This window comes from Microcaecilia unicolor, chromosome 1 (genome assembly GCF_901765095.1).
Source record: "Microcaecilia unicolor chromosome 1, aMicUni1.1, whole genome shotgun sequence".
NCBI lineage: Eukaryota > Metazoa > Chordata > Amphibia > Gymnophiona > Siphonopidae > Microcaecilia > Microcaecilia unicolor.
The window spans coordinates 15804165-15832147 of record NC_044031.1 but is presented as its reverse complement, the minus strand read 5'-3'; the positions used below and the strand labels follow the sequence as shown (position 1 = coordinate 15832147).

General features: G+C 48.5%; 1 protein-coding gene across 1 annotated transcript; it reads left to right on the top strand.

Annotated features, from left to right (window-relative positions):
* Positions 1 to 397: 397 nt before the first annotated feature.
* On the top strand, positions 398 to 27830 carry LOC115463149 (gastrula zinc finger protein XlCGF57.1-like). Its single transcript, XM_030193390.1, has 3 exons — positions 398 to 476; positions 6389 to 6515; positions 25922 to 27830. Exons 1-3 carry the CDS (start codon positions 450 to 452, stop codon positions 27622 to 27624), a joined length of 1857 nt encoding a protein of 618 aa, XP_030049250.1. The 5' UTR covers positions 398 to 449; the 3' UTR covers positions 27625 to 27830.
* The last annotated feature ends 153 nt before the right edge of the window (positions 27831 to 27983 follow it).

Here is a 27983-nt window from a genome sequence, read left to right as displayed (position 1 = left end):
GAAGGCTTGTACTTGTATCTGGGGGCTTTGATCACCCTGCCCCAACGATTCTAGTTTAAAGCCCTCTTCAGTAGGTTAGCAAGTCTGCTGATGAAAACACTTCTCTGCTCAGCAAACCATGGAAAAGCATCTTGGGGACCACCTAAATCAAGACAGATTTGTACAAATAATATTTTTAAATAAAGTTTGTTTTAAAAAAACCCCAAAACAATGATCCCAGCCAGAGCCAGTTTGCCACTTGCAGTGTTTTCCAGCACTGAACTACATTTCCCTGCATTCATTCCTGCACTGCCCAACCTCCCCCCTCCCCCAGTGGCGTCACCTCCTTCTGGAAGGGGGTGGGGCTTCTTGTACAGGGGCTAACAAAGGCTCTAAACCTCCCACCCAGGAAGGAAGAAGTGCAGAGAGGGAGCCGGACTGGAGCTGGTGGTGCGGAGAAGGGCAGGAGGATGGCTCTTGGGGTTTGTGCTGAGCAGGTAGGAGACTGGCAGGAGGTGGGCAGCAGGGGATGCAGTGCCAGGCAATGCCACACACACAGAAGGCTCTTCTTCCTCATTCTCCTCCCCTCACTGGCAGGAGGTGGGCAGCAGGGGATGCAGTGCCAGGCAATGCCACACACACACAAGAAGAAATGAGCCTGGCACTGCTCAATCCATTTCCTGCATTAGCCCCTAAGGCTCTTCTTCCTCATTCTCCTCCCCTCACTGGCAGGAGGTGGGCAGCAGGGGATGCAGTGCCAGGCAATGCCACACACACACAAGAAGAAATGAGCCTGGCACTGCTCAATCCATTCCCTGCTGCAGCCCCTCAGGCTCTTCTTCCTCATTTTCCTCCCCTCACACAGTAGCTGCTTCTCTTGCTTTACCAGGCTCTCACTTTCTGCTTTACACTCTCCCTCTCCCTCTGTCACTTTCTGCTTCCTGACATCTCTTTACATTCTCCTTCCTCTTTCCCTCTCCCCTTCTTTTCTGGAGCTGGAGGTGCGGAGAAGGGCAGGAGAATGGCTCGGGGTTTGTGCTGAGCAGGTAGGAGATTGGCAGGAGGTGGGCAGCAGGGGATGCAGTGCCAGGCTCATTTCTTCTTGTGTGTGTGGCATTGCCTGGCACTGCGCAATCCATTCCCTGCTGTAGCCACTCAGGCTCTTCTTCCTCATTCTCCTCCCCTCACTGACAGGAGGTGGGCAGCAGGGGATGCAGTGCCAGGCAATGCCACACACACACAAGAAGAAATGAGCCTGGCACTGCTCAATCCATTCCCTGCTGTAGCCCCTCAGGTTCTTCTTCCTCATTCTCCTCCTGCTTTACCAGACTCTCACTTTCTGCTTTACATTCTCCCTCTCCCTCTGTCACTTTCTGCTTCCTGCCATCTCTTTACCTTCTGCTTCCTCTCTCTCTCTCTCCTTCTCCCTCTGACTGTCACTTTCTCCTTCCTGACATCTCTTTACCTTCTCTCTCCCTCTCCCCTTCCTTTCTGGAGCTGGTGGTGTGGAGAAGGGCAGGAGGATGGCTCTTGGGGTTTGTGCTGAGCAGGTAAGAGACTGGCAGGAGGTGGGCAGCAGGGGATGCAGTGCCAGGCAATGCCACACACACAGAAGGCTCTTCTTCCTCATTCTCCTCCTGCTTTACCAGACTCTCACTTTCTGCTTCCTGACATCTCTTTACATTCTCCTTCCTGTCTTCCTTTTTTTTTTTATGCCTTGTCCTGGGTGAAAAACTAGAATATAACTTAAATGTAAAAATAATGCAAGTATCTGATATTTGAATAGGAAACTATATAAAAGAGAACATACATTTCCGTCTAGGATGGAAAACTCTTTTCTACTTTGTCAGGATTTAGCACATTGAGATCCAGATGTTCCTGGTGTCCTGGATGAAAACTTGTGACAGCTCCTGGTTCGTTATACTCTGATCTATCCAGGCAGTGACATTTGATGTTCCGTGTTGCTGGTGTTAGAGAATGTTTTCCTAGTCAGACTTGCACATTTTGGAGTCGATTAAGGGGTGCGCATGGGGGAAAGCCCCTTGGGTGCATAAATGCTGAGAAAACCAACACTTACACACATAGAAGTCGATATTCAACTGGACACCGCGAGTGCTAAACCCGGGTCGTGTCTGGCTGCTGGCATTGAATTTCTGGGTTTGCGGAGCTGATTAGCCCTAGACTGCATGTTTGCTTGTTACTGTGGAGAAGTGACACTGTGCTTATTCGCATTGTCTGCATTACAGCAGACTTTACAGGTGCCTTGTCATTCAGAGCAATTGTTTCATACCCTTGAAGCAGGTGGTGTTTTCCACCAAAACACGGACCCGTGGCGGGTCAGGTTTGGTGCTTTGAATAAAGATTGTGTGAAGTTGTGTATCATCTTCTACTCTTTTGGAACCCATAAGTACAATGTTCAACAGAGTGGAGTGGAGTGGAACAGGTAGACGTGAATCGCTTGTTTACTCTTTCCAAAAATACTAGGACTAGGGGGCACACAATGAGGATATAGAGTAGTAAATTTAAAACAAATCGTAGAAAATATTTCTTCACTTGACGTGTAATTAAACTCTGGAATTCGTTGCCAGAGAATGTGGTAAAAGCAGTTAGCTCAGCGGGGTTTAAAAAAGGTTTGCCTAGCTTCCTGAAAGAAAAGTCCATAAGTTGTTATTGAGATGGACTTCAGGAAAATCCACTGCTTATTTCTAGGATAAGCAGCATAAAATGTTTTGTACTTTTTGGGGGATCTTGCCAGGTACTTGTGACCTGAATTGGCCACTGTTGTAAAAAGGATGCTGGGCTTGATGGACCTTCAGTCTGTCCCAGTATGGCAACACTTATGTCCTTATGTTCTTAACCAGCTACCACGTAAAGATAGGACTGATCTTTCTGTGGTTAACCTGGCCGATTAAGTGCAAAATATCAGCAACTTAACCACATAAATGCCTCCTGGAATGCTCCAAAATAGCCGGTTTTGAGTTAGGCACTACCCAGGTATTTTTATTGGCACTAACCGGTTAATTTGATTAATTATTTGGATTTTCCAACATCTTTTTCCTCGCCTAGATCAGAACATAATTTGAAATTGATAAGGGCATTCAAAAGAAATCCATGTTAGAGCTGTCCTTTTTATATCAGGGAGTGAAGCTTTGGAAGCATTTGCCTGTGGAAATTTCCAGAATACCACTGTACTTTGCTTTTCGAAGAGTGCTAAAGCCATTTTTGTTTGTTGAAAAAGATGGACATATTTACATTTTTAGATGCTTTTATTGTAATTCTCCTGAATGAAGGAGCTCTTTTTACTCCTGCTGAAACTCTGCCCCCCCCCCCAAAAAAAATTTGAAATTCTGCAAGATTCTTTAAACAATATTTTTCCACCCACAGCCATACACCTTTGTTCCCAGTCCCCCCCCCCCTCCCTGCACCCACAATCATCCATCTTACAGCCCCCCACTATACAGATACAATCCATATTTATTTTTTCCAGCCCTTCTTCCCCCCCGCACCCACAATTCACTCATCTTACAGCCCCCCCTCCCTGTACAAATATCATCTGTATTTATTTTTTCAGTCCTGTCTCCCTTCTCCCTCCACCCGCCCACACCCACACTGCACCCACCTCCCTCCCTATACACAGATGCTGATCAGCTTTCTCCAGCCCCACACTCACCGGTCCAGCGCGGGAGGAGCTGCAGAGGTGCGCATCGGGAGTACCTCTTAGGACAGGAAAGAAGCCCAGTTTTTCCTGCCTGCTGCTGCTGCTCTGGCTATTGTCCTCTTCTTCAAAATGGCTGCCGAGACTCACGAGATTACCGCTTGAAGTCTCAGCGGCCATTTTGAAGAAACGATGGTACTGGCAAGAGTCCTCGAAGAGGCCACTAGACCGCCAGGCCATGTTAAGGTAGGCCCAGGGAGGGCCCACCGAGGCTCAGTGGATGGGGCAGCCAGGCAGCCTTTACCGCAGTCCCCTTTCCCATGGTACTGTATTGCACTGCAGTGTGGGAACGGGGATCGCTGTAAAGATTCTGCATGAAAAAAAAGTAATTTAGTGCTGCGCAGTCGTGCAGAATTCTGGTAGGTGTATCTTGTTTGTAATCCGCTTAGAATCTTCTCTAAGTTTAATCCCAAAAAATGCAGGGTCATGCACTTGGGTCGCAAAAATCCGAGGGAACGGTACAGTATAGGGGGTGTAGTGCTCCAGTGTGCGAAGGAAGAGCGGGACTTGGGGGTGATTGTGTCTGATGACCTTAAAGCTTTCAAACAGGTAGAAAAAGCGATGGCCAAAGCCAGAAGGATGCTTGGGTGCATAAAGAGAGGCATGGCCAGCAGGAAAAAGGAGGTAATAGTGCCGTTGTATAAGTCTTTGGTGAGGCCCCATTGGGAGTACTGCGTGTAGTTCTGGAGACCGCATCTAAGGAAAGATATAAACAGGATGGAGTCGGTCCAGAGGGCGGCTACGAAATTAGTAAGCGGTCTTGAATGCAAAAATTATAGGGGCAGGCTTATGAACCTCAACATGTATACGCTGGAAGAGAGGAGGGAGAGAGGAGACATGATAGAAACGTTTAAATATCTCAAGGGCATTTATGTACAGGAAGAGAACCTTTTCCAAATGAAGGAGAGCTCTGGAATGAGGGGGCATAAGACAAAGTTAAGAGGGAATAGGCTTAGGAGTAACCTAAGGAAGTATTATTTCACAGAAAGGGTGGTGGAGGCGTGGAATGGCCTCCCGGTGGAGGTGGTGGAGTCGAGGACTGTTCCAGAGTTTAAAAAGGCAATGGATAAGCATGTGGGATCGCTTAGGAACAGGAAGAATTAGGGGTTACAGAGGATGGGCAGACTGGACGGGTCATATGGCCTTTATCTGCCATCATGTTGAACTTAGCAGAATATAAGAATCATACAGTACAGTGTAGTATATAGTAAGTGCCGCTCAAAATGACTGATTAGCCTCGAAGAGATGATTTGACCGGCTAAGAGCCATTTTTGTCTGGTTAAATCACGTTGAAGGTCAAGCTTTAGCATGTCGCTGCAGGGAAGGATCTATGTGGCAGGGCATAGGCCCGACCTGGGTGGGATTCCCAAGTTTGCTGTGTAAATGAAAGAAAACTGTATGTTTATTTATTTATTTGGATTTTGCTCACGCCTTTTTCAGTAGTAGCTCAAGGTGAGTTACATTCAGGTACACTGGATATTTCCTTGTCCCTGGAGGGCTCACAATCTAAGTTTGTACCTGAGGCAATGGAGGGTTAAGTGGCTTGCCTAAGATCACAAGGAGCAGCAGTGGGATTTGAACTGGGCACCTCTGCATGTCAACACTGGTGCTCTAACCACTAGGCCTCTCCTCCACTCCATTATGTATTCCAGTCATGTTTAGGTGTCTGTAGTTATGCCAGTTTTATCAGTTTATGTCCGTATGCAGCATTATCGGGGCCCACACGCACACACGAATAACCATCTAACCTTCCGAAAAAACCTAAAGACACATCTTTTCAAAAAGGCATACCCCACAGAACAGACATAAACACCAAATAATGAAACACAACCATCAAAGTAGGAAACGGACAATACCCAATCCTTTGCTGTAGATCCCACCCTACATTCTGCACGGGACGAACTATCCCAATTCTAATTAACCGTTCTAATCACTCTGTATTGTTCACACCGGAGTCTGTAACCATCTCTCCGGATCTATGTAAGCCACATTGAGCCTACAAATAAGTGGGAAAATGTGGGATACAAATGCAACCAATAAATACAATAAAATATATGAAATATACACAAACGCGTGGGTAGGGTTGACGTGGAGAATGCATGTGGATTTCCAAAAGTTTCCTGGGAAAAAAAGTTCCCATATCAAATCGCAGGGGCAGAGTTCGGTGTGCACTTCGCACGAGTTCATTTTCAAGAAGAAATTCTTTCAGACCGGGGGATGTAGCTGGGCTGCCTCCCTCAGTCTGCACTGAGCCCCTGATATTCAAGGCCGGGCTGTTTTTAGTGACCAACATTGAATATCCGGCTGTTTTTTGGCCTGTTTCAATGTAACCGGCCAAGTCGATGTTCAGCGCTGGCTGGTTAACTTGAAACTGGTCAAAGATATACACCTGTTATTTCAGCGTAAGCCAGCGATGTGCTGAATATTGTCAGATAGCCAGTTATATCGCGCGATATAACCGGCTAAGTTCTAACCGGTGATATTCAGCGGGAGATAGCCGATGCCGGCTGATAGCTGGTTAAACACCACTGAACCAGCCAGACGCCGTTCCTAGCCAATTAAATACATATTGGCTGGCTTCTCTTTGAAAAGTGATGTAACACCTGCCTTGGTGTAAAAAAGTGTCTGCAGATTTTAGACAGTGCTCACTTTGAAAGGTGTGTCCCTAAGTGTGTTTCTGGTTTGTGTTTTCAGATGCGGGTGACGTTTGAGGACATCGCTGTCTCTTTCTCCCAGGAGGAGTGGGAGTATTTAGACGAAGGGCAGAAGGAGCTTTATTGGGAGGTGATGATGGAGAATTATGAGACCCTGATCTCACTGGGTAAGAGTCGATATTTAATAGCGCCTGGCCAGTTTAACCGCCTGTTTGGGGCTAACTTCTAATTTTCCACAGCACTTAATTGGTTAATACCGCTGAAGATAACCCATTAGCACTGAACTGAAGAAGACCAGCTATTTTGAAGGTGTTCCGGGGGGGGGGGGGGGTAGGGGAGGGAGAGGTCGGCACTTAGCCGGTTAATTGCTGGCTTTCAGCACTTAACCGGCCAGGTGAACCACATAAATAAAACCGCAGAAAAGTCAGTCCTATCTTTATACAGTCACCCTTAGCTGAATATGTGATGCGATATGATATATTTTCTTGTATACCTCTAATTCCTTCTAAATAGAGGTTCAAAGCGGTTTAACAAGGTAAAGTGGTAAAGGCGGTTAGCTTAGCGGAGTTTAAAAAAGATTTGGACGGCTTCCTAAAGGAAAAGTCCATAGACCATTATTAAATGGACTTGGGGAAAATCCACTATTTCTGGGACAAGCAGTATAAAATGTTTTGTGCTATTTTGGGATCTTGCCCAGGTACTTGTGACCTGGATTGGCCACTGTTGGAAACAGGATGCTGGGCTTGATGGACCTTTGGTCTTTCCCAGTATGGCAATACTTATGTACTAACAAAAAGGAAAAAAAAGGAAAAGAAATTAAGAACCAAGATTTATGACAAATATTGTTTAAACAAATATGTCTATAACTGTATCCTAAAGGAAAAATAGCTGAAAGAATCACATAGGCAGGGCCCCCGAGAGACTAGGCCGGGCCCGGGGCAAGGCCGCCCCGCCTCCGCCCCCCCCGCTGCCCCCCGTCGCTCCTCTCGCCGCTGCAGTCCGTGGTCTCACCTGCCTGCCTCCACAGCTCCGGGCCCCCTTCATTCAAAGCGGCAGTTGCGTCTCTTCTGGCCTTCCCTCCATTTCCCGCCCTTGTCTGATGTAACTTCCGGTTTCCGCGAGGGCGGGACACAGGGAGGGAAGGCCAGAAGAGATGCGATCTGCGACTGCCGCTTTTGAATGCAGGGGGCCCGGAGCCGTGGAGGCAGGCGAGACCGCGGACTGCAGCGCCGGCGGCCTGACCTCGGCGCCGGGCCCCCCTTGGAGGCCCGGGCCCGGGGAATTTTGCCCCCCTGCCCCCCCCCCTCTCGGCGGCCCTGCAAGTAGGGCCTGAGGTAACGACAGCCAAAATTGAAGTCCCTGAAAACAAAAAGACATGAGTAACATGGTAACATAGTAGATGACGGCAGAAAAAGACCTGCACGGTCCATCCAGTCTGCTGAGGAGGAAGGAGGTGTTTTAGAGAGCTCTGCTGACTTCCAGTGGAAAGGGAGTGAGACCTAGCTCCCTCCCCAAAGATGAGGAGGGTCCCTGGGGAGAAGGCCTCAGGAAAGTCCCAGGCTATGGGGCCTCCTGGGGCCCGGGACCAGAAGGCCGAAAGGAGTGGCTCTCTCCCTGGTTTGACTACCGGGAGAAGGGAAAGGAGTCCAGTGGACCGAAGGGAGAAGCAGCCCAGTGGAGGCCACCAGAGCATTTCCCCCTCCATGGCCCAGCTTGCGGAAGGTAAGCGAGAAGACAGTGGAGGGGGGAGGAAGATAGTACAGGCCCCAGAAGGGCGCTTCCAAGGAAGGGAGAAGGAAGAGGCGATGGAAGTTTGCCAGAAGCCTTTGCTGGAGGCAGCTGATAGTGAGAGTGAGGAGAGTGGATCGTCAGATGAGGAGTTCCTTGAAGTGAGCTATGACCCTGATGATCCAGCAAGTAGTGTGGTAAATATTGTAAGACGAATTAAGCTGGTGGAAAAAGAAGTAGTGGAGCTAGGAAAACGTCTGAAAATGGCAAGAACTATGTGTAAATTTGCCCCAGCGGAGCACAGACAAATGTATGTTAAAGAGGAAGCCCGGATATCAAAGTTGTTGGGGAAAAAAGAACACTTGTTGAACTGTTTAAAAAAGGGCTCTGTGAATCCTTTGAGGGAGCTCTATGTTAACCGAGAAAGGATGGCTTCAATACCACAGTCTGGGGGTTCAGGAACACTACAGTTGCAGCAAGCTTCAGTGTCTTCAGCAGCATTAGACTCAAAAGAGTTGTCTGGGTTCAGAGGTGACCCCACTTTAAAATACATGAGACAGTTGGCAACACAGTCTAGAGCACTTACCCAGCAGCCAGAGGATAAGGAGGCAGCGGCAGGACATGGCTCTGAGGTGGGGGCTGGAGTAGAGATCCTACCTGTGGAGGGGAGGACAGAACTCAGTAACTTTTCAAAACTCCAGATAATGGAGGCAGCAGAGGGAGACGCAGGTAGCAGCCTGTTTTCTACAGAGGTGGTGGTCGAAGTCTCAGAGGGCTTACCTGCAGTTGTGCAAACAGCAGAGACAGTTGCCGTGAAGGAGGCCCTGTTGGAAAAGGGTCAGCAGAGGCAGACTCCGGTATTTTTGGCCGGGTCTGCAATGACTGAAGTGGAAACCGAAGCAGCATGGCATCTGGAGAAGCCCCGCCCACGAAGTCCGGGAGCAGGGGATGTCTTCCCTGAGCATGGAGTAGCTGGCGGTTTACAGGAGAGGGGTCGGAGAGAGAGGAATAGGAGCGGGCAGCAGCTGGGAGCTCATTTGACCAGCTGTCCATTACAAGAGGTGAAATCGGGGGGTGCTAACAGCCAGCCTGTGGCGGAATCAGGAACAGACAAGCCATGCCCCCGGGAAGCGCCAGCCATTGGGAGAACGCAGGAGGGACTGCACCAGAAGCAAGAGGGAAGTAACCCGATTGTTGAGAGACTTTCGTTGACTACAGAAGTGGACATGGCAAGTCTAACAGATGTGCAGCGGGTGGTGGAGCAGACCTGCCAGCAGGACGGCTGGGAGCGAGGAGCCAAGGGGAGCGGCGGAGTTCCGGAGGCTTCGCCCCTGGTGCCGGAGGTTGGAGGGAGTTCGGGGGCAGAGCGAGCAGGGAGTCTGGTATCGCCAGCTGCAGACCTGACTGGGCAGGTGCCAGAGTATCGCCAGGAGACAGAGGAGAGGAGGCGATTAGCCCAGAGGCTGGAGCCTGCAGTGGCAGGGACGAGCAGGGACGTTCCAGGAAGTGGTGATGGGCAGGACAATCAGTTGGAGGCAGCCCAAGCCGCAGAACTGACTATGGACGTTGCTGGATGTTTGTCTGAGAGGGAAGGGGACGGGGGACAACGGGAGGGGGAGGGGGCGGTGGATATTGAGGAAGGGAGAGGGATGAGGGGAGGGGCAGAGGGACAGAAGGGGGGGGAGGCAGAGGGAAGGGCTGGAACAAGTGTGGAGGGGGGGCGGTGGGGGCTGGGGTCCAAGTCCTTTGCGGCAGTAGTCCAGGGAGGGGGAAGGAGGGAGGGGGGGAGATCGGGTGGTTTTGAGGGCCCAGGGAGGGGTTGGGGGGGAGCGGGGACAGGGGGTGGACAGCTGCCTAAGCGGCGAAATGTGGTACAGCTCAAATGGATAGGGGAGGGGGCAATGCCCTCCAGGGATCGGGTCTTGAGGCTGGTGATGGGGATGGGGTTTATACCCGAGGACTTTTACGCGTGTATACACCCCATCAACATCCCAGAATATGACTTGAGCTTCATGACCCAGAGGGGGATGGAAATATTCTGGGAAAGGTACGAGGGGGTGAGGGGAAAGGGGGAGTGGCGGGACCTCAGGGCCATTCCAGTCAGCAAGCCGGACCTGGTGCAGATCACCCTGCTCGTGAGAAATGAGTCTATCTCTGGGGCAGATTTAGCCTACTGGCTACAGAGGTACGCGGAGCTGAGATCCCCACTTACAAAGTTACCGGATCCAAGCAGGGTTTGGGCAGGAGGTTGGGGAGCCCTGGTCAAATTGAGACAGGAGAGCCATGTGGTCCAGCACATTCCTTCGGCTGCCTTTATCGGTCGTGACAGGATACTGTGCTTTTACAAGGGGCAGCCGCGGCAGTGCTTCAGATGTGGTTCGTTTAGGCACTTCAGCATGTCATGCCCAGTGGTAAAGTGTGGAAGATGCGGGGATCAGCATGCCACAGAGGACTGCACCGCGATCAGGTGCAACCTCTGCGGCGGGTTAGGCCATGCATATCGGAACTGCCCTAGGGCGGCCCATAACGAGTGGGATATGTGGGGGAAGGGACGGGGAGGGGGGGTAATGGAGGAGGGGATAGGGCAGGGGGTGATAGGCAGGGAGGGGCAAGGGGGGGAGAAGGAGGGGATGCAGGAGGGGGGGCGGCAGGGGGCTGGGTCAGGAGTGGAGCAGGGGGGAGAGGGGGAGTGGGTACAAGTGCCACAGAGGAAAGGGAAGTTTCGGAGGGGGGGGAAAGTAGGGGTGGGCAGGGAGGGGTCGCTGCAGGGGAAGAGGGGGAGGAACAGATTTCAGGTGTTGGAGGAGGAGGAGGAGGATAGGGAGGTTGGGAGGGAGGAGGAAGAACAGGGGGAAGGAGAAGAGGTGGAGTTAATGGAGGAAGAGGGGGCGGCAGGGGGGATTGGAGAGGGCAAACGGAAATATGAGGAAGCACTGGAGGAGGGTACTGGTGGTAGGAAGAAGGGCGGGAAGGCTCTGGGGGGAGGGGGAGGGGTGAGGGAGGAGGAAGAGGGAAGGGAGGGAGGGAGGGGAAAGGGGAGTAAGAGGAAAGCTGAGGGGGCCGGGCAGGTGGTGAAGGCCCAAGTGCAGGCTTGGGGGGACAGAGTGGAGCTAGAGGAGGATCTGGAGGACTTGGAGGACTTGGGGGAGGTGGAGGACTCGGAGGAGGAGGTAGGGGGCGGGGGTGAAGAGGGGAGAGGGAGGGATCAGGGGGTGGGTCCGGATAGAGCAAAGAAGAAAGGAAGGAAGAAAGGGGGAGGGGGGGGTAAGGTGCAGACAGGACGGCTGCGGGGGGGGGGAGGGGGATCTGGCAGGGGATGATGTAGACCGCATAGCAGAGGACCTGCTTCAGGGTAAGAAGGGGGTATCCCAGGAGATAAGGAAAGAAGTTGGGAGTGAGCAGACCCGTGACTCGCAATGAGGATGGCAGGCTTAGTGTTGACATTTGCCACGCTGAATGTGGCCAGCATCGCCTCTCCGAAGAAGCAGGGTTTAGCGTATGACTGGTTCGCGAGGGTCCAAGCAGATTGCTTCCTGCTCCAGGAGACTCGGCTGCGGTCCATTGAGGTGATCAGGCGGGCAAGGCGGGCCTGGAAGTGGGGTCCCTCGGTGTGGGGGTTGGGGGGGGAGAGGTATGGTGGGGTGGGGATCTTATTTAAGTCCCACCGGGTGAATATTCAGCGAGTGGTGGAGCTGGGGGTGGGGAGATGTCTTGTTGTGGATGCGATTTGGGAGGATAGAGCACTGAGGGTGGTGAATGTGTACGGGCCCCAAAGCAAGAAGGAAAGGGTGCTCCTCTTTGGGAAGATCAAGCCCTACCTATACACTTCGCGCCAAGTAGTCTGGGGGGGAGATTTTAACACCATATTGCGGAAAAAGGATAGTGGGGGACGATCGGTACAGGTGGGCTATGACGGGGTGAGGCTGGCAGGGATCATGCGGGAGGCGGAGCTGGTAGACGCGCATGTGGCCTTCTGTGAGGAACAGGAGGGGTTCACGTTCTTTCGAGGGCAGTGTAAAAGTAGAATCGATAGATTCCTGGTAAAGAAGGGGGTTTGTCTGGGGGGTCCACGAACCGTGGACGTGGACTTTTCAGACCACCACATGGTCCTCCTTCAGGTGGGGGGGGCGGCAGCGCAGAGGCCAGGGAGGGGGTTATGGCGACTAAATTTAAAGTGGTTAGGTAGCGAGCAGGTGCGGGAGGAGTACCGCCGGTTTTTGGAAGATCAGGTGTCAGTGCAGGGGGCATTTCAGTCATTGGGGGAGTGGTGGGATACAGTGAAAAGACGAACGCGGGGATTCTTTCTCAGACAGGCGAGAAGGGAGGGGAGGGAAAGGACAAAGTTGGGCATGGCAATAAAGAAAAAGAGGGACACATTGATTTCACAAGGGGGGAGGGAGGAAGAAATACATGATCTCCAAGCACTCCTGGAGCAGGTACAGTACAACCGCTACACCTCCTTGGTGTATGAGCGGGACTTCGGGAAAATGTGTAGCCCGGACCCCTTCGCATGCTGCCGGGAGCGGAGGGCGCGCAGGGTGATGGAGGGGGTGCGGGATGCACAGGGGGTCCTGCAGGACACCAAGGAGGGGATTCTGGGGGCAGTGAGGGACCACTTTGCGGCGTTCCTTTCAGCCCAGCAGATTGATATGGAGCAGATGGAGTGTTATGTGGAAGGAACCCCGGGGATAGGTCACAGGGGACCCCAGCTTCAGGCCCTCTTGAACCCGTGGACAGAACAGGAGGTGGAGGAAGCCATCGGGGCGCTCCACAGGAAGACCTCGCCGGGGCCGGATGGGCTAACAACTGAGTTCTACCAGGCCTTTAAGGAGCAGCTGGTGCCGATCCTGGTGAGGGTATGGGGGGCAGCCCAGTTGGAGGGTTCCTTGCCTAGTTCCTTGACAGAGGCGGCTCTTATCCTACTAAGTAAGGGGAAGGACCCGGCGATGCTGGCCAACTGGCGGCCTATAGCACTGCTTAATACGGATCGAAAAATCTTTGCGCGAATGCTATTCCAGAGAATGAGGCAGGTGTCTGGGGATTTGCTAGCAGCCTCGCAAGCATGTGGGGTTAAAGGGAGAGGGGTCTTGGAAGCTGCAGCGTGGGTGCGGGAGGGGGTAGAACGCAGTAGAGTGGGAGGGCATGGTAGGCTGTTGGTAACACTCGACCAGGAAAAAGCGTTTGATAGAGTGCAGTGGGGTGTCCTATGGAGCATTCTGGAGCGCTATGGGTTTCCGAAGGGTTGGATAGAGCAATTACAGCTACTCTATCGGCATGCGGGGTGTTTTCCCCTGGTTAACGGGTGGAGAGGGCAGGGGTTTGAGGTAGGGGCAGGGGTCCGACAGGGGTGCCCACTCAGCCCGCTGTTGTATGCATACGCCATCGACCCTTTTATAAGACGGCTGGAGAAGGGGGGGGCGGAGGGGCTGGAAGGGGTGGAGGTGGGGGACAATAACCAGTTAAGGGTCGTGGCGTATGCAGATGACGTTACAGTGTGGGTAGCGGACCAGAGGGAGGGAGGTAGATTGCAGAACCTGATCCAGGAATACTCGCAGGCAACAGCGTCGCAGGTCAATTTTCAAAAGTCCAATAGCCTGTGGGTTGGGGATCAGGGGCTGCAATTTGAGTTGGGAGGTAGGTTTCCTACAGCTGTGGAACGTATACGGGTCTTGGGAATATACTTCGAGAAGGGGGATTATAGGCTCTACAACTGGGATAGGTGTCTCCAAGAAGTGAAGGGGAGGGTGGATAGATGGAAGGGGTGGAAAATGACCATGGGGGAGCGGGTACAGCTCATCAAGGCACACTTAGTTCCTTTGTTTCTGTTCGTCAGTTACATCTGCCTGCTGCCGGAGAGCCGGTACACGGCCTTGTATGGGGTGTTCTTCCGGCTGCTCTGGGGCAACAGGACGAATCCGGTAAAACGGAATGTTACCTATCTGCCTAGGAGGGAGGGGGGGGTGGGCATGATAAACCCAGTCCTGTTTTTCAGCGCTTTGTTCCTGCAGTTCAATCTGGGGAGGGCGGTAGGGCGGGAGCCACCGGGGTGGGCTAGGAGTGTCCTGCAGTGGTGGCCGAGATATTGGGACCTATGGCGGGAGGGGGGGAGGGTAGTGGCACTGCGAAGGGGGGCTCCGGGGGGGGTGAGTTATTGCAAGACCCTAGTGAAATTGGTGAGGGTGTGGGGGCTGACGGTGGGGGAGGTGAAGGCAGGACAACGGGGGGTCTGGATGGACAGAGTACGGGCGCAGGTGTTCTCAGCTCCTCTGGCGCTGAGGGACGCGCCGGCCCCACGGATGCAGCAGGGGTTACGGTTGATTGCTTCGAACCGCATCCCGGTGAAGTATAAAGACCTGGCGTGGCTGTCCTTTCACGGTAGACTGTACGTCCGAGGAAATTTGAAATATCGCAATGTGCGGGATAGAGGGTGCCCACGGGAGGAATGTGCTGGAACTGAAGAGACGATGGAGCATTTCCTGGTGAGGTGCCCATTTACAGTCCAGGTCTCTGACCGGGTTTCCTCGTTGCTGCAGATCCCCAGTTTCCGCAACTACAGCTATGCGGACTGGGTGTATGGCCCAGAGGGTGGAGAGGGACGCGGGGATCCGGTAACACGCTTTCTGATTTCGGTGATATTGCGGTACTGCCTCTGGATGGCGCGCTGCAGGGTGTCCCTGTACCAGGAGGTCCGGCCGGCGGAGGTAGTCAGCTGGGATGTGGTAAGGGCGGTGCAGGAAGCGGCGAAGTGGGAAAGGGTGGAAAAAGGGGTGGGGGTGGCTTCGAGGTGGTGGAGACACGTGAGGCTTAAGCCGCCATGAGGGGACATGCTTCCCAGGGGATTGTGTGCTAGTTGTCTGAAGGGGTTGTGGGGGGTCGGGGGGGGGGGTTGATCCATTGTATTATTGAGGAGGGGGTGTACATAGATAGGCAGACCATGTCTAGCTAGGAGCCTGGGGTTTGATTTGCATGTCCGGTTTTTTTCTTTGGTCTTTCTAATAAACAGTTTCCACTGTACTATTGAGGAGGGGGAGGGGGTGTACATAGATAGGAGGACCGTGTATAGCTAGGGGCTTGGTTTTGATTTGTATGTTATTTGTTTTTAGTTTTTTCCAATAAAAAGAGTTTTCCAGTCTGCCCAACAAGATAAACTCATATGTGCTACTTTTTGTGTATACCTGGCCTTGATTTGTATCTGCCATTTTCAGGGCACAGACCGTAGAAGTCTGCCCAGCACTAGCCCCGCCTCCCAACCACTAGCCCCGCCTCCCAACCACTAGCCCCGCCTGTAATTTGTTTAAATCTAATACAGGTGAAAGAAGGCAGTAAAGGACAAAATGGATCTCTGGCTTTCAGTACACTACGAGCACAGGGAGAAGGAATTACACCTAAAGAACCAGCAAACATTTTAAAAATCAAGCATGCTAATTTAAAGAAAACTCCGGAACGGATCGGAAGCCAATGTAGAGTGGCTAAGGCTGCTTTTGAGCTATCGAACTTATTCAAACCCAAAATGAGGTCCGCCACATTTAGAGGGCCTTTTATAAAGCCGTGCTGGCGTTTTTAGGTTGCGATAAAAATCAGCTGGTAGTAAACGCGGAGACACCCACCTTATTACTGTGGGCGTCTCAGTGTTTTCTGCCAGCTGATTTTTACCGCGAGCTAAAAACGCCAGCACGGCTTTATAACGCTTTTGTGTAAGGCCCCCTTAACTGGCTGTACGTTAGCTGACTCTAGAAACCCGGAAAGCCAGTGCTGACGCAGGGACGTGGCCCAGCATCGAATTTCCAGGTTTTAACGCCAGCAGCAGTCATGAAAACGCTGACCGCCGCCGGCTGACTATCAGTCACTACATTTTTTAGCAGACCCAGGAGCTGATTTAACAAAGGTCATTTATGATCTACTAGACGTTAAGTCCGTAAAAACGGGCGAGTATTGCAGCCCTCCTCTCTCCCCTGGCCTCACCCCGTCCACCGATCCCATATCCAGCGACCCACCTCTTTCCCTTGGCTTCCCCCCCTCCCCCCATGTCCAGCAACCCTCCTCTGTGCCCTGCTCTTCCCCCTGCCCTCCCCCCATGTCCAGCTACCCTCATCGCCGCCACTCCCTCCCCCCTCTGTGCCGGGCCCCCTGCACTGACCTGACAGCGCCTCTCACCTCCGTGTGAAAGCGCTACAGGCAGCAGCAGATCGCTCTGCTGCTGTCTGCAGCGCTTCCACACGGAGGTGAGAGACGCTCCAGGTCAGTGCAGGGGGCCCGATACGGAGGGGGGCGGGAGCGGCGGCCGACAATTCGACTCCGTTTCCCTCTCTGTTCCGCCCTCTGACGTCATGACGTCTTGACGCGAGGACGGGACAGAGAGGGAAGTCTGTACTGCGCATTTGCAAGTGAGTACGGTCACTTGCCGTTTATATGTTTGATAAGTTGCTCGTGACAGACGTTGCCCTTAGAACTGTTTTATTCATGCACGAATGGAGATGTTGCGGGGTCTGATATTATCTCAGTTAGACTACTGTAATGGGTTATACTTTGGAATCTCAGTTACACTAGAACGCAGCCGCCCGTCAAATTTGTAGGCAGCATAAATTTGATCGGCCCATGCCGTTGCCGAGAGCACTTCGCTGCCTTCCAGCAAATGCTCAAATATTTATTTAATGTTACATTTGTATCCCACATTGTCCCACCTTTTTGCAGGCTCAATGTGCCTTACATAGTACGGTAAAGGCGTTCGCCAATTCCGGTATGAGCAAATACAGTAATGTTGTGGTAGAATAAGGTTCGTGTGTGACAGACGCGTTAGGGAATCGTAGAGAGGAAGAGTTATTATATGTCCATTACGAGCTTTGGTTTCGTTGTGTTGCAGGGTACAGGCATTTAAGTTGGGTCGGTAGGGTATGCCTTTTTGAACAGGTTAGGTTTTAGTGATTTCCGGAAGTTTAGGTGGCTTATAAGTTGTTTTCACGGCTTTTGGTAATGCGTTCCATAGTTGTGTGCTTATGTAGGAAAAGCTGGATGCATAGGTTGATTTGTATTTGAGTCCTTTGCAGCTTGGGTACTGGAGATTTAGGTATGTTCGTGTTGATCCTGTTGTGTTTCTGGTTGGTAGGTCTATGAGGTCTGTCATGTATCCCGGGGCTTCGCCGTAGATAATTTTATGAACCAGGGTGCAGATTTTGAAAGCAATACGTTCTTTGAGTGGGAGCCAGTGCAGTTTTTCTCGGAGGGGTTTGGCGCTTTCGAATTACGTTTTTCCAAATATTATTATTATTAACATTTGTATAGCGCTACCAGACGCATGCAGCGCTGAACACCTGATACAGAGAGACAGTCCCTGCTCAGTAGAGCTTACAATCTGAAAATAAGCCTGGCTGCCGTGTTTTGAGCAGTCTGAAGTTTCTTTATAATTTGTTCTTTGCATCCCGCATGAATTCCGTGGCAGTAGTCTACATGGCTCAGTACCATTGACTTCTACCTCCTAGTGTCATCCACTATCCTTTCCTATAATGTTTTTGGTCTTGTGCATTACCTCGATGGTCTCTAATTGTTCTCAAACCTCACACTAACATTATCGGCTTTTGTCTCACCTAGAATGTACACTCAACCCTGGAAAGGGGATATTAGCAGTATACAAGAATCGATTTGATGTGATTTTTAAGTACCTGTTCAAACAGTAGGCAGAAATTTCTGCGGGTACTTTTCCTTTGGTCATAGTCAAAGCAAACTGCTATTACCTCGCAAACTACCCATAAAGGGGAAAGGGAAATGGGACTTGATATACTGCCTTTCTGTGGTTTTTTTGCAACTACATTGAAAGTGGTTTACATAGTATATAGAGGTACTTATTTGTACCTGGGCCATGGAGGGTTAAGTGACTTGCCCAGAATCGAACTCAGTTCCCCAGGGTCAAAGTCCACTGCACTAACCATTAGGCTACTCCTCCACTCATTCCACCAATAAGAGCCAACCTCATCAGTGATTTCACAATGGCTTGATTGCCCGATACTTGGCTCACTTCTGATATTGTGATGTCATAAGGGAAAGGGACTTGATAGACCGCCTTTCTGAGGTTTTTGCAACTACATTCAAAGCGGTTTACATATATTCAGGTACTTATTTTTGTACCAGGGGCAATGGAGGGTTAAGTGATTCGCCCAGAGTCACAAGGAGCTGCAGTGGAAATTGAACTAAGTTCCCCAGGATCAAAGTCCACTGCACTGACCACTAGGCTACTCCTCCACTAGCAGCATTCCATGTAGAATCTCAGATAGTAGCAACATTCCAGAATCTTGTTAATGGGACTTGATATACAGCCTTTCTGTGGTTTTTTTTGCAACTACATTCAAAGTGGTTTACATAGTATATAGAGGTACTTATTTGTACCTGGGCAATAGAGAGTTAAGTGACTTGCCCAGAGTCACAAGGAGCTGCAGTGGGAATCGAACTCAGTTCCCCAGGGTCAAAGTCCACTGCACTAACCACTAGGCTACTCCTCCGCTTATTCCACCAATAAGAGCCAACCTCATCAGTGATGTCACAATGGCTTGATTGCCTGATACTTGGCTCACTTCTGATATTGTGATGTCATAAGGGAACTGGGACTTGATATACCGCCTTTCTGAGGTTTTTGCAACTACATTCAAAGCGGTTTACATAGTATATAGAGGTACTTATTTGTACCTGGGCAATGAAGGGTTAAGTGACTTGCCCTAACCACTAGGCTACTCCTCCACACAGGTTTGCATGATCATGAGTAGTTTAGTTATCTACATTAATATGAACAACAGAGGGTTCTGGGCCCCCCCCCCCCTTGCCTGGCCGCTGCCCGACACCCTCCACGCCACTGACGCCGATGCCCTTGCTGCCCCGGTCCTACCTGAGGGGTCCTGGTAGTCTGGTGGCCTCTGCAGGGGAGGGCATGTTCTCTCCTGTCTGCTGCACTGCTGCTATTCCCCCCGCCTGCTGGTGCCACCTTGTTTTCAAAATGGCGGCCGAGACTTCTCGCGGCAGTCTCGCGGGCCCTAACTGTCTCGCAAGACTTCCGCAGGCAGTCTCAGCTGCCATTTTTAAAATATGGTGGTGCCAGGCAGGGGGGAGTAGCGGCAGTCCAGCGGGCCAGGCGAGAAAGAACATGTTTCCCTCCTCCCGCCCCGCTGAGGCCTCTAGATCACCAGCGGTGCACTGGGCATCTCTGTTTATTACCCTCCTCTAACCTACCAACACCCATCCTGTTAGAATATCAATGAAATGCTTTGATGTCCCCATGCATACCCCCACCCTCCCACTCTGTCGGACTGTCAAAGTAATGCTTTGATGTTTCTCTTATACATACTATCTGCTACCACATTTGCTTATTTCCGATCTGAGGAAGAAGGGCAACCTTCGAAAGCTAATCAAGAAATGTATTAAGTTATGTCCAATAGAAAAGGTATCATCTTATTTTCTTTTCCATGTTTTATTTTGTTTGATTTCTATAGATTCTACATGGAATGTTGCTATTCCACTAGCAACATTCCATGTAGAAGTCGGCCCTTGTAGATCACCAACGTGGCCGCGCAGGCTTCTGCGAGTCTGACGTCCTGCACGTAAGTGCAGGACGTCAGACTCACAGAAACAGAAGCCTGCGCTGCCTTCTACATGGAATGTTGCTAATGGAATAGCAACATTCCATGTAGAATCTCCAATAGTAGCAACATTCCATGTAGAATCTCCAATGGTATCTATTTTACTGTCTTAGTAATGCTTGAATGTTTTCACTTATATACACTGTCAGCTAGCACATTTGCTTATTTCCGATCTGACGAAGAAGGGCAACCTTCGAAAGCTAATCAAGAAATGTATTAAGTTATGTCCAATAGAAAAGGTATCATCTTATTTTCTTTTCCATGTTTTATTTTGTTTGATTTCTATAGATTCTACATGGAATGTTGCTATTCCACTAGCAACATTCCATGTAGAAGTCGGCCCTTGTAGATCACCAACGTGGCTGCGCAGGCTTCTGCTTCTGTGAGTCTGATGTCCTGCACGTACGTGCAGGACGTCAGACTCACAGAAACAGAAGCCTGCGCAGCCTTCTACATGGAATGTTGCTAGTGGAATAGCAACATTCCATGTAGAATCTCCAACAGTAGCAACATTCCATGTAGAATCTCCAATAGTATCTATTTTATTTTTGTTACATTTGTACCCTGCGCTTACCCACTCATGGCAGGCTCAATGCGGCTTACATGGGGCAATGGAGGGTTAAGTGACTTGCCCAGAGTCACAAGGAGCTGCCTGTGCCTGAAGTGGGAATCGAACTCAGTTCCTCAGTTCTCCAGGACCAAAGTCCACCACCCTAACCACTAGGCCACTCCTCCACTGTTGCTACTATTTGAGATTCTACATGGAATGTTGCTATTCCATTTAGAAGTCGGCCCTTGCAGATCACCAACGTGGCCGCGCAGGCTTCTGCTTCTGTGAGTCTGACGTCCTGCACATACGTGCAGGACGTCAGACTCACAGAAACAGAAGCCTGCACTGCCTTCTACATGGAATGTTGCTAATGGAATAGCAACATTCCATGTAGAATCTCCAATAGTAGCAACATTCCATGTAGAATCTCCAATGGTATCTATTTTACTGTCTTAGTAATGCTTGAATGTTTTCACTTATATACACTGTCAGCTAGCACATTTGCTTATTTCCGATCTGAGGAAGAAGGGCAACCTTCGAAAGCTAATCAAGAAATGTATTAAGTTATGTCCAATAAAAAAGGTATCATCTTATTTTCTTCTCCATGTTTTATTTTGTTTGATTTCTATTGATAACCTTTAAGAGTGGACTAACACGGCTACCACACCTCTCTACTAGCCGAACACTGAAAACTTCAGCGGTGCGCCTTGCCAGTGACTTTACACTGTTGCAAGAGTTGGTTGCACCAACCTCATCATCGGTTCTCAAGTTTGTTTGTTTTTTAATTTATATAAACTTCCCAAGCTTTTCCCCACTGTATATACAACTGTCTCTTTTAATATTATCAAATTTCTTGAATTATCTGTAGATTTATGCTCATCTTACAGCAGAGCATTGTCAGACGGGGGACATAACGTCCGACATGACCGTGTTTCACCAGTAAGAGCTGTCTCGAGGACCGCTCCCGTAAATTTTTCAGTGCGCCTGTAAAAAAGCCCTTTTTTAAAAATGCTGCCGAAAATGGACGTGCGGCAAAATCAAAATTGCCGCGCGTCCATTTTGGGGTCTGCGACCTTACTGCGGTAACCGGGCGATAGTGACCTACACGCGCCAAATGCCACTTGGCACGCATCCGATACGTGTGGCCAAAAATAAAACTTCTTTTTTTGGATGTGCGCCAAAAATGAAATTACCACAAAAGCCACGCGGTAGCCGGGCTGTAACTCCATTTTGGCGCATGTTAGGCACGTATAGAGCCTTACGCAGCTTAGTAAAAGGGCCCCTGGATCTCTGATTTCATATTGCTCATTTTATTATTTGTTATGTTAAAGCTCAGTGTCCATTATTTGTATTCGGTATTCATAGTAACATAGTAGATGACGGCAGAAAAAGACCTGCACAGTCCATCCAGTCTGCCCAACACGATAAACTCACATGTGCCATTTTTTGTGTATACCTTACCTTGATTTGTACCTGTCCTTTTCCGGGCACAGACCGTATAACTCTGTCCTGCCTCCCACCACCGGCTCTGGCACAGACCGTATAAGTCTGCCCAGCACTATCCCCGCCTCCCAACCACCAGCCCCGCCTCCCACCACCGGCTCTGCCACCCGATCTCGACTAGGCTTCTGAGGATCCATTCCTTCTGAACAGGATTCCTTTATGTTTATCCCACGCATGTTTGAATTCCGTTACCGTTTTCATCTCCACCACCTCCCACGGGAGGGCATTCCAAGCATCCACCACTCTCTCTGTGAAAAAGTACTTCCTGACATTTTTCTTGAGTCTGCCCCCCTTCAATCTCATATCATGTCCTCTCGTTCTACCGCCTTCGAATCTCCGGAAAAGGTTCGTTTGCGGATTAATACCTTTAAAATATTTGTAATTAGCCAAATAATATTTTTCATTGTTCGTATTCGGCCGAATAATAAAATATGCTATCCGGTACAGCTCTAGTTTATACTCATGTTCACGAACTAAAGGGCCCTTTTTACACAGCCTAGGGATATGTGTTCAAAGACATCTCTATCGATACAAACAGAAAGAAAGGTAGGATCATACCTGTGAATAGTTAAAATTATTTGCTAGAGAAATTAACCTTTTACAGAGAACCTTTTGCAAGAGTTTTCCTTTTAGGCAGCAAGCTAAAACACTCTGGTCAGATATCTATCAACAGGGCTTTTTTTTGAGGGGGTACTTGGGGGTACTGAGTACCGGCACCTTTTCCATTGTCTGCTAAAATTGACCCATGGTGCCCGCATTTTAATGAAAGGGCTCAGGTTCTACAGAACAATTCTGCCTTGTCGTAGATTCCGTGACTGGTTGCAGGGGGCCTGGCTATTTTGGGGTGGGTCCCTCAGTGATCACCCCACCCCTGAAGGGTGGCCCAGCATTTCAGTACCTGCACCTCTTTCACTAGAAAAAAATGCACTGTCTGTCAGTCAAACCACAGTGACTGATTAAAGAAAAAAGTTTTCAAAGGGTCCTACTGGCACACTGATTGCAGTGTGAATCATCAAGGAAGCACAAGCACATAAGTAAGGTAAGGCAAAGTTCCCCTCAGTCCAGAAAAGGTGCTTGAGAGAACTTCCAGAGGGGGAGAGATCTTCACTGGTGAGAATTGCTGGGAAATTGTTTTTAAACTTGGGGAAAGGTAGACTTAGAATTAAATAGGTAACCTCAGGAACTTTGTTTTAAGTAACACTGTTTGATAATTGGAAGTATTTGCAAAAGCGAGAGTTGGGACTTACATCGGTCAAAAGAGGATTCAAGCCTAAGATAGAGAGAGAGACTATTCCAAAGGGTGGAGGCTACGATTCTGAAGCATGACGATCTATTAGTGTCTAAATATACTTAGACAAAAGAAGAGACAGATAAGCATTATTGGGACGAGCAGAGGGTCATAGCTGAAGAGTAAAGGGTAAGAAGGAAGGCTAAGAGTAATGGCATCCAGTTGACTGAATCCAATGACATAAGGTAACAAATTCATAGGGAATTCTGAAAGTGACTTATGAAAAAAGAAGTAACACGATCATATTTCTCTCGATTGCAAATAAGTTTAATGGTAGTATTTTGTACTAGTTGGATCCTACGTGTTTGGGAATTCCTTCTAAAAGGCAGTAAATAAATCATAATAATAATAATAATAAAAATGGCAGCAGATAAAGACCTGTATGGTCCATCCAGTCTGCCCAACAAGATACCTGAGTTTGATTTGTCCCTGCCTCTCTCAGGGCACAGACCATATAAGTCTGCCCAGCACTCTTCTTGTACTAAAAGTTCTGAAGCTAACGTCGAAGCCCCTTAAAATTTACACTCCAGCCCATCCATATCTATTCAGTCATGATCAGGGCACAGACCGTAGAAGTCTGCCCAGTACCGGTTTTGCTTCCCAATTACCGGTGTTGCCACCCAATCTCCGTTAAGATTCTGTGGATCCATTCCTTCTAAACAGGATTCCTTTGTGTTTATCCCATGCATGTTTGAATTCCATTACCGTTTTCATCTCCACCACCTCCCGCAGGAGAGCATTCCACGTATCCACCACCTTCTCCGTGAAAAATTACTTCTTGACATTACTCCTGAATCTGACCACCATTCAACCTCAATTCATGTCCTCTAGTTCTACCACCTTCCTGTCTCCAGAAAAGGTTTGTCTGCGGATTAATACATTTCAAATATTTGAACGTCTGTATCATGTCACCCATGTTTCCCCTTTCCTCCAAAGTATACACGTTCAGGTCAGCGAGTCTCTCCTCGTACGGTTTGCAACGCAAATCCCATACCATTTTTGTAGCTTTTCTTTACACCACTTCCAGTCTTTTTACATCTTTATGAGAGAAGCATGAGAATCATAGTAAATCCTCTCTTCTAACGCCCTAATGCCTGCTTTGACCTGGTGCTATTTGTTTACAGCAGTAAGGCACTTTTGTTTCGGGTGTTCTTTTCTGATCATTGAGGAGGAATACAAAATGGGAGCTTTGCTATATCTGCATGTTATCTGCGCTAAGGCCTGGCACGCTCGTCGTACCTGAGAACTGGAAGATGCCAATATAATGCCAATTTTTAAAAAGGGCTCAAGGGCTGATCTGGAAAACTGTAGAACAATTACAGAAAGCCTGATGGTGTTACCCCACAGGACGTTAGAAGCTATTTTGAAAAACAAAAGTTCTTTCCATATGAATAAATATGGTTTAATTTGGACAAACTAACATGGATTTAACCAAAGGCCTCTCCGGTACTATGTAAGCCACATTGAGCCTACAAATAGGTGGGAAAATGTGGGATACAAATGTAACAAATAAAAATAAAATAAAGAAAGGATTGCCTTATGAAACAGATTATTTTGAAAGTGTTAACATTGGATAGTGGTAATCAGGTTACTATAGTGTATTTGATGTTTTATTTGTCTCTCTCTTCCTAACCCAGAGGAATACTCCACACACTCCAGTAGTTAGGGAGAAACAAAGTGCATGCCACATGGATATGAGAAAATGTCCATTTTTATTCACTTACCAAGTCAGAAAAACAGACCGCCAGAAATGGTAATGTCTACAAAGCTTTTCTCATGGGAGCGCACCCAGGATGCAAAGTGCAAAGTACATCTCCACAGAAGTAGGAAATACAATCACTTATATATGGAAAACTTAACATTGAGTCTATGGGAGGCACGTCACTAAGCCTGCCTTTTTCTTGTTCCTGTTTTCTTCTAAAGCTGATCAAGATTTGTTAGGGTGGTCCACAGAAACATCATACCGATTAGAATGTTTATTAGCTTGCTTCACAGTTCATTTCACCAGCAACTTGCTATCTCATGTTTCCATCGCCTGCAGCCCCTTATCTTATGCTACCAGGGTGTAGGCTGCAGACAGCCCCTAACTACATTCATTAGTACACCTTGGAAACTTGCCTAATGTCCTTTTTCTGCAAGCCGGTCAGCTCAGCTTGTCACAAGCTCTCTCTGGGTCACACAGAGGTAAGGATTTTTAGCTGACAGCTTTTTAGATTCAGGACTTTGGTTCATGGAAGGCTCAGACAGGTTCATTATTATTACTGGATTTTGAGAAAGCATTTATCCTAACAAAGTCCCTCACTAGAGATTCTTCAGGAAATTAAAATGTCACAGGATAAGAGGCAATACCTTATTTTGGGTTTGGAACTGGTTAAAAATATAGGAAATAGAGTAGGCCAGTTTTCTCAATGGAGAAAGGTGGTTATTGAGATGGACATGGGGGAAGCCACTGCTTGTCTCTGGGATTGGTAACATGGAATGCTGCTACTATTTGGGTTTCTGCCAGGTACTTGTGACCTGGATTGGCCATTGTTGGAAACAGGATACTGAGCTAGATGGACCATTGGTCTGACCCAGTATGGCTGTTCTTATGTTCTTATTCTGTGCTGGTAAATGTGGGTGCTTGTACAGCACTAATGACCTCTAGCACCCACATTTACTTTTGACCATCAGGGCCAGGAGAGTTTCTAGGATGTATACATCAGCTTAAGCTTCATACACGGCTTTTATTTTGGGCTGTGTGTGACACAGAGCAATATATGATTGTCTCTTCCTTTTTCACAATAATATTTTGTAGCATGTAAATATTCAGGTTGCGTTGTATATATTTGATTTTGTCCTGAAATTACAGAGATTTTTTTTTTTTTTGCCTTTTGTATCCAGCAGGTGATGAGGTCCTGTGGGAAAAGGAGAATGAGGAAAATGAAGAATGCACTATGGAATTGGTACTGATTCCGATAGAATCAAAACATGGGTGTGAGAATATTTTCCAAGGAAGTGAGAGGAGAAACCTAACAAATCCTCAGCAAGGATCAGAGAAGGAGCAGATAGACCTTGCAGGAGACTCACTCTTTGGATTCACCGAGTGTGAGACCAGTGACAGGGAGCTGACAAACAGCCCTGAACCGCAGAGACACCTGAAAGCAGACAGACCCTTCCAAAATAATAACAGTGATCAACTAACATCTGACCTTCATCAGAGAGAGGGGGGAGGAAAGAAATCACTTCTCGGTGACCCTTATGATAGAAGCTTTGATAGAAAATCATGTTTAACATTGCGCCAGAATGCCCACACAGTTGCAAAATCATTTCCATGTGGCAAATGCAGCAAAAGTTTCAGTCACAAAGAATACCTAAGAAAACATCAGAAAATCCACACAAGAGAGAGACTGTTCTCATGCAGCAAATGCCACGAAAGCTTCTTTGAGAAGACAACTCTCAGAAAACATGAAAAGAGACACACGGGTGAGAGACCATTTTCATGTTCTGACTGTGGTCGAAATTTTGTTCAGAAAATACACCTGACAAGGCACCAGAAACTGCACACTGGTGAGAGACCATTTTCGTGCTTTCAGTGCGGTAAAAGGTTCATCCAGAAGATACATCTAACAAGGCACCAAAAAAGGCATATTGGTGAGAAACCATTTTCATGTACGGAATGCAAGAAAAGCTTTATTCGTAGGGATGGGTTAATAATCCACCAGAAAATGCACACAGGAGAGAAGCCATTCTCATGTACTCAATTTGAAAAATACATCGCTAGGAAGCCACACCTCTCACACCATCAGAATATCCACATATCTGACATGCCCTGGCTTATGAATGAGAGTCATTCCTGCTACGATATGTACCAAACCAACCCATTTGGAGAAATGGCCCAGGATGAGACTCCTCTTCCATGTTCTGAATTTGAGAAAAGCCTCATCAATAAGCATATGCTAATATTTGGCCAGAAAAATCCCACTGGAGAGAGGCCTTTTCAAGGTAGTGAATGCAGTAAATACTTTTTTGAGAAGACAAATCTCAGAAACCACAAGAAAATACATGCCGGTGAGCGACCGTTTTCATGTTCTGAGTGTGGTAAAAGATTCACTCAGAAGATGCACCTCACCAGACACCAAAAGATACACACCGGAGAGAGACCATTTTCATGTTCTGAATGTGGGAAATGCTTCATTAGTAAGGAGAGGTTAATATTCCACCAGAATATCCATACAGGAAAGAGACCTTTTTCGTGTAGTATATGTAATAAAAGCTTCTTTGAGAAGACAAATCTTAGAAAACACCAAAAAATACACACTGGTGAAAGACCTTTTTCCTGTTCTGAGTGTGGTAAACGATTCGTTCAGAAGACACATCTTACAAGACATGAAAAAATACACACGGGTGAGAAACCGTTTTCATGTTCTGAATGTGAGAGATGCTTCATTACTAAGGATATGTTAATATTTCATCAGAAAATCCATACAGGAGAGGGACTATTCTCATGTTCTAAATGTAATAAAACATTTATGAAGAAGATAAACTTTACAAGACATCAAAAAAGACACACCGGTGAGCCAATGGAACAAAAGACCAGCCCTTGCTAAATAAAGCCATCATGGCTTATTCTAAGAAAATCAGAAATCTCAGTGTATGTAGCATGGATGGATTACAAGAAAGACTTTGGTAGTATCCAACATTCCTGGCTAATAAGTTGCCCTGAAATGTGCAAAATAAACTCTAAATTGATAGAGTACAGTAAGTTCATAGTAACATAGTAGATGATGTCAGAAAAAGACCTGCACGGTCCATCCAGTCTGCCCAACAAGATAAACTCATATGTGCTACTTTTTGTGTATACCTGACCTTGATTTGTTTCTGCCATTTTCAGGGCACAGACTGTAGAAGTCTGCTCAGCACTAGCCCCGCCTCCCACCACCGGCTCTGCCACCCAATCTCAGCTAAG

Excerpts from the sequence above, each read along its gene's own strand:
- LOC115463149 (XM_030193390.1), top strand. The coding sequence starts at position 450 with ATGGCTCTTGGGGTTTGTGCTGAGCAG. Across the intron at positions 477-6,388 it reads TTGGGGTTTGTGCTGAGCAG|ATGCGGGTGACGTTTGAGGA; the intron begins GTAGGAGACTGG and ends TTGTGTTTTCAG. Across the intron at positions 6,516-25,921 it reads TGAGACCCTGATCTCACTGG|GTGATGAGGTCCTGTGGGAA; the intron begins GTAAGAGTCGAT and ends TGTATCCAGCAG.